At 33.4% G+C, this 7329-nt stretch overlaps 1 protein-coding gene across 1 annotated transcript; it reads left to right on the forward strand.

Moving 5' to 3' along the window:
* The first annotated feature begins 5416 nt into the window (after positions 1-5416).
* LOC132946619 (uncharacterized) lies at positions 5417-7075 on the forward strand. Its single transcript, XM_061016667.1, has one exon. The coding sequence runs from the start codon at positions 5417-5419 to the stop codon at positions 6995-6997; it is 1581 nt and encodes a 526-aa protein (XP_060872650.1). The 3' UTR covers positions 6998-7075.
* Positions 7076-7329: the final 254 nt, after the last annotated feature.

Raw genomic sequence — 7329 nt, forward strand, 5'->3', positions numbered from 1 at the left:
GCAGGAGTTGCCCATTTCAACATTGTACATTTTGGTGTTTTTTTTAACCGGACCTAACTAATTATCTACTAAATCAATATATCTATATATATAAAAAGACTTGTCCTGGGTGATTCATCATCGCCTAGCCGGAACTGCTGAAGCTATGTATATGAAATTTTCAGTAAATGTACTTATTACTATGTATAGGCGCACTAAGAAAGGATTTTTCGAAATTCACATTTTAAATAGCTGCTCAAACAGGGATATTGAGGTTCAAGATGGAAATTGGAAATTTTATTTTTATTTATTAATAGTTGCCATTGGTTACACTCTACAGTAGAAATTAGTAATTATTTATTATTGGTTGCCATTGGTTATTCGGGCGGATCAGGTACAAGCTGGCATCAATTCGAATTATATTATAATATCAAAATTAACTTGGTATAACTTCGATAATTAGAGTTAAATCCTACACTTACGTACAAACAGCACTGGGTCCGCGACCTACCACAGGTAAATTACCTACCTGACAATATACTGCTGCGAATCAGAATTTTTATTCCAGGAAACAGAAAGATAAGATACATTTCGAACACCATACACCGAATATTAAATAACGAATTGAACAAAGTTTGAGTCATATAGAGTTGGTACATTTAACGGGCAACGACATATATATATATATATACATATATATACCGCCACCGACACCGACCGGCTTAATACCGAACCGAAAATAAACCGAACGACGAGCAGATATATAGATATGTCTCGGATACTCAACACTTTATCGATTACACATTATATTATTAATTTCGATTTTAAAATAATACGGTGGCATGTGCCGTTTATGATTCTATTATAACGCTTGCCATAATCGACGACGCGCGAAGCACACAGGCTTTTCCAACAGGAGTAGTAGTGGGGGTAGGCATGCTGAGAGTTGTTAGTATAGATAAAAATGAATGGTCGTGTGTAGATTAGACCTCTGTAAAGAAGATAGGCTAATTTAAAAAGTGTTAAATTTGTTTTTTTTTTTTATTCATCGGATTTTAGAACGGTTGCGTTAGGCTTTCGTATTAATTGATTAAATTAATCCTCCGTGGGTGGAATTAAGTAAAAATGACAAACTTGGTACAATTTTTATACTTTAGAGTTAAATCTTACACTTACGTACAAACAGCACGGGGTCCGCGATCTACCGCAGGTAGATTGCCTACCTGATAAAATACTGCTGCGAATCAGAATTTTTATTCCTGGCAACAGAAAAGTTAGGATAAATTGTGAACACCATACACCATACACCGAATATTAAATAACGAATTGAACAAAGTTTGAGTCTTATACAATAAATTGGTACATTTAACGGGCAACGAAGTGCCAGCGGGATCAGCTAGTTTCTAATAAATTGGAAAAATTAGAAAAATCGTGCAGATGATCTTTTTGAATAAATCATCAAAATAGTACTGTTAGAAATTACGTTATTAAAGGAAATGTGCAAACTTTTTAATGAGAAATTATAATGAAATCTGGAATCACGGCGGCCGCATCTCGCATTGTCGTGCCGACTGATTCCCCCACTCAATTTCATGTACGCGACGCATTTCATTATTGCTCTTTCACGACTTCACGTATATTTTAACTTAGATTCTCGCCACTACCTATGTGTAGCTATGGATTATTTGTTTCAATTCGTTATAAACTATATCGCTTCATTGAATTACATTATAGCTTAAATTTTTTATATTTTATTTAATGTAGTTTGTTAAATTGTAATTAATACTATAGTATTACACTATTACCTAGTGTGTTATACTGTTGATAATTATTCCTATGTTCGTACCTATATTATGTTCGTACGATAATATATTGGTATTATTTAATTATAAATATGCCAAACAAAGTGTACAAAGAAAGAATAAAAAATAAAGAAAAGTACTTATTGAATAAAAAAAAGAATCTTAGTGATAAAATAAATTTCCCAAAAATACTGTTGTCTTGACAATTTTCTAAATTAATGGTTATATCACAACTCAGTGCAAAAAACGGAAGAGTAAAAAAAACAGATCTTTAAGTACTGTAACGATGTGATATCATAAATAAATTCTAAGTAAATTGAATAAAAAATATACTTATTTTGTTTCAATAATTTATTTACTCGGTGAGAAACTATATGACGTAAACTTTATACGACACAGCACACGAAATAACGTGAATAAAATAAACAAAATGCATTAGAAAATCAATGTAATTTAAAATATTATATTATAATGGACATTTCTGCTCTAAATAATTTCTCGCCAAGTAAATAAATTATTAAAACAAAATAAGTGTACTTTTTATTAAATTTACTTAGCATTGATTTATGATAGCCGATAGGTATCACATCCTTAAAGTGCTTAAAGATCTATTTTTTTTTACTTATCCGTTTTTTACACTGAGTTCGACGTAATGTATAATTTTATTGTATTCTCTTAACATTTTTTATTCAAATTACCTTTTTCCATATAGTTCGTTCTATAACCAAAAAATACAAATAATATTACCTATATAAACACAGTTATTGTTTACACAAATTTTAAGTTAAATTTGGACGAAATTAGGTAAGTACATGAAAACCTAGAACACCGATTTTAGTTATTTTGTTGTAATTTAAAAATATTATTAGTTGGTAAATGGTAACTATATACTTGAAACTTTTAAAGTATATTATTATATTTCATACTGACATCAAATACAATTTTTTCAGAAAATTAATTTTAACCTACTCGTAAAATAAATTTCTGTTAGACCAATATTAATATACCATCCAATATGGTTAGTGTGATAAAATATTATGTTTCAAATTTTCAACCCTAATATTATTTTAATTTTGTATTTTGTAAATTGAGTTTTTTCCAAAGAATAATCAAATAAAATACATTATTATTAAAATGAAATAAAAACAACAAGAATATTGTGATTATAATTATTGTATACAGAATTATCATTTATGTTAATTTATTCTTAAATAATAATAATACAAAATATATATTGTATATTATACTTCGTACCGTGAGTAGGCTATTATTATTGGAGGGTTGTGCAAAAATAAGGATTTAAACAAAATTCATAATTTGACGTAACATTTTACAAATTCTATTTTTACAAATATTCTTTTCAGAAATTATTGTAGCTACTGACACTGTTTGGAGTGATATAAGCATTTATTTAAATAGTCTTATGAGTAAAAGTGCTATTCACACTTTTGTGTATAAGGGACGCCATGAGATAAAAGAAAAGCTCGGATTTTGTTCTAGTCCCAAGATTGATCCACCAGAAGCCATCTTTAATTCTTCCACAGAATATGGTCGGTATTACTTTTTACACGTATTATTCAAATATATTACTTATATAAATACACTTTTATTGGATTATTTCATAATGATAAGATATTATTACACAATACATATCATCTAAATAAAGTTTTTTTTATTTAACTATATGCACTTACATCATTAAATTATCTGCGTTACAATTGACATATATTAATAACTGTTAACTTTTTTGTATACAGGTAGTTCGGATGAAAATTCCAGCAGTAATCTGGATTTTCCTAGAAGAAAATTTGTGGTTACTTTTTCTTCAGAAGAATGGAAAAAAATAAAACCTGATGATGTGCAATACAGACTGCATGATAAAAAACGACCATCACAAAGTTTTAAAACGTACTATGCATTAACCAAAAATCAATGGACACCTATTTTGGCTGAACATTTTTGGGTGCATACGCACAACTTCCATGCTGCTTATCATTCCGAAAAGCAAATGTTCATCCACATGGAACAAACTTTGTGACCGTATTTGGACGATGTAGTGTATGCAGCTCATGCTTTAAAGGGATTATTTCTGAAAAACTATTAGATAATGAAAAGTAATATTTTTATTAAATTTTAAGCAAATTTTTTTCCTAAATTTTGTTATTTCATACAAAGTTGTACATTTTAATTTTATTTTTTACAGGGTATTAATGCAATGCACGTATACGGGGAATTTTGACATGTTGCACGAGCCAAATAAAAAACGCCGTTTGTTGGGAACAGCAAAGGAAAAAGTAATAACAGCCATTGTTCAAAAAAATATGTCTAGCGCCACACATCGTGAAACAGAAGCTGTACGACTGATGAAAACAGGTGATTTTAGTCCGTAATAATAAGTATAAAAAAAAATCCTTTTCAAGAGGAGGGTGTTGGAGGGGGAGCGTTAAATTTGAAAAACTACAATTTTATTCACCTCAATCTTTTGTAACGTTAGGTTAGTAAAAAAAATTAAAATCGTTATTTTAGATTAGTAGTGAAGCGATTCATTTTACAATGATGTTTTTTTTACGTCTGTGAACAATTTTTAGAGCTGTTATGCTTGAGTCATCGACTTAGGACTTGTTCTGTTAGGAAAGTGAATGTTTGTTCTTTAAAAAGAACAGAAATGCATCCTAATACTGAGTAATACCTACATATTCAAAATAATTGGGGGAAAAGTAAGGGTACAACAAACATTTTTACAAGAAAAAAAATGTTCAAACCATCAATCAAATATTTCATATTTTCAGGTTATTCTGAACCACCTATTATACCATCGGGGTTATATAAATCATTGTTTTAAAACGATCTGTCAGCCTAAACATATTTTACTATAGGTATATTGGTACCTATATGGTATTTCTGTAAGTAATTTATTTTTCTATCAGTAGTACCAGGTTGAACTAACTCTTGACAAAAACTAATTTTCTATATTATAAATTATAATATTATTTTATACGATCTTGCTAGATGTTATTATTACCTAGTCAATAGTAAATACAATACAAACATACGGTTTTAATAGATTTGTGGTAGCGAATAGCATAAAATAAATCTAAATATTTTGAAAATATTGTGACGTGCAATAAAGGTGCTTTTAAGTATTCCACTTATATTACTTGTATAATACAAGTATTCATGTTAATATTAATTATGTTGAAATTTACATATGTAATGTCTTTGGAATTAAATTGGCCGTGTATTATATTTTAAATTTTGAACAATATTATATTATTTTGTTGTCATGGAAATATTCGTTTGGATGTTTATTCATACGACCGATTACATATTTTGAATCAGTTTATATTTCGTAACGAACCGCTTAACGAATTATTTTATTTTCTATAACATAAATATAATTTAATAATCAACTTTTGAATGTATTACTTATATCTTATTGTTTAATAATTTTTCTATAACCTTGCGTGAGGTAAAAAAAAAACGCTGAGGAGTCAACCTTATAAAAATCAAAAAAAGTTTTGCAAAACAACGTCACTACGTCAGGACGAGTGCAGAATAACCCGGCTGTTGGAAATTCGCAGAATTACGAGTTCCGCACCCATAGCGGATATCCGTCGAAAGACAACACTCACATGATGGCAGACGACGGAGCATATACGGCAGACGACCCTACGCTGACCGTGGGGCCGAAAATTGTCTGTATCACTGAGCTCTGTGACCAACAACCGTCGGCGACGACATCCACATTGCAGGTGGAGGCCGATCAGAGGACGTTAGATTTAGCACCACTACTATCCCTGTGTCCAAATGACGAACTGTTGGAAGCTCCTGTTGGAATCTTGCAGGAGTGCGATTATCCATCGACAGACAACGTATATATGGTGGACGACAATAAATACACGACGAAAGATGACGCAGTAGACGACCCTACACTGACCGTGAGGCCAAAAATTGTATGTGCTATCAGTGAGCTCCGTGATCAACAACCGATGACGACGACATTGACTTCGGCGGATTTCAGGGTGTTGGACGAGCTCACCGAAGACTTACTGGTGGCAGCCGTTCAGAAGTCGTTAAATGTACCGCCCCTATCTCTGTGTCCGAATGAAGAACAGTCGAATTCTATTTCACGTGACGACGATAGTGTTACATCGTCGGAAATGGCTGTACCGTGGATTATTATACCGAGTGTCTTGGACAAGTTGCTAGAGTTTGACGAAGTCTCGTCAGAAATTAAAAATGCAGATACAAAATACGGAAAGCATCTTCCGCCGTTACCGTTGTGTCTCGCGAGTGCACCGGAGGAAACACAACTACAGCCATGTGAGTCTTCTGCTGTTGAGATATCGTCGACAAAAATCAAAAGTGTAGTGACTGAACAGCTTGATTCTCACGTGACACCGGTTAAAATCCAGCTGTTAGATGCACTGGCCGCCGATAGCGATTTTGTTCCGGATGAGGCAGCCGAAAGCACGACCATAGTTCCTATAGTCGTGGCCAAAAGTGATGGCGACGGGTTGGAGCCAGCGACAACTACGATCCAAGTAAAGTCAGCGGTGACTGAACAGCTTGATTCTTACGTGGCACCGGTTAGAATCCAGCTGTTAGATGCACTGGCTGATGTTAACGATTTTGTTCCGGACGAGACAACCGAAAGCACGACCATAGTTCCTATAGTCGTGGACAAAAGTGATGGCGATGGGTTGGAGCCAGCGATGACTACGACCCAAGTAAAGTCAGCGGTGACTGAACAGCTTGATTCTTACGTGGCACCGGTTAGAATCCAGCTGTTAGATGCACTGGCTGATGTTAACGATTTTGTTCCGGACGAGGCAACCAAAATCACGACCATAGTTCCTATAGTCGTGGCCAAAAGTGATGGCGACGGGTTGGAGCCAGCGATGACTACGATCCAAGTAAAGTCAGCGGTGACTGAACAGCTTGATTTTTACGTGGCACCGGTTAGAATCCAGCTGTTAGATGCACTGGCTGATGTTAACGATTTTGTTCCGGACGAGGCAACCGAAAGCACGACCATAGTTCCTATAGCCGTGGCCAAAAGTGATGGCGATGGGTTGGAGCCAGCGACGACTGCGGTCCAAGCAAAGTCAGCAGCAGCAGAAAAACCCCGGCAAGGTCGTCGTAGATCGTTCTTATCGGCAGTGGGGAGGCGGCTCCTCAAGTTCGGGAGGACGTTATGCTGCTGTTGCTGTTGAAAATAGTGTGGTAGGTACACCGATACCGCCATATGGTGCGCTCGATTGCATCTATGAGATGATAACGAGTTGAGAAGACAAGAGGGATGCAAAAAGAGATGTTGACTGGTGTCATCAATCCAAAATTTAAGTTTATAATTTATTAAAATTCATTTTGTTTAATTTTCGTTTTGTTGAAAAACTTTAATATTATAATGATTGTTAATTTGCTCATATTATCAAATAAACAATGAAGCATAACATATGTAAATATTAATTATACATGTAAATTTTTACTTCGAATACCGTCAAATTTTTTTCTGATTGTTATAAAAAATAAAAATGTGAGAAAT

This window comes from Metopolophium dirhodum, chromosome 6, assembly GCF_019925205.1.
Source record: "Metopolophium dirhodum isolate CAU chromosome 6, ASM1992520v1, whole genome shotgun sequence".
Lineage (NCBI taxonomy): Eukaryota > Metazoa > Arthropoda > Insecta > Hemiptera > Aphididae > Metopolophium > Metopolophium dirhodum.

What these genes read in the sequence shown, in the direction of transcription:
- LOC132946619 (XM_061016667.1), top strand. Translation starts at nt 5,417, where the DNA reads ATGGCAGACGACGGAGCATATACGGCAGACGACCCTACGCTGACCGTG.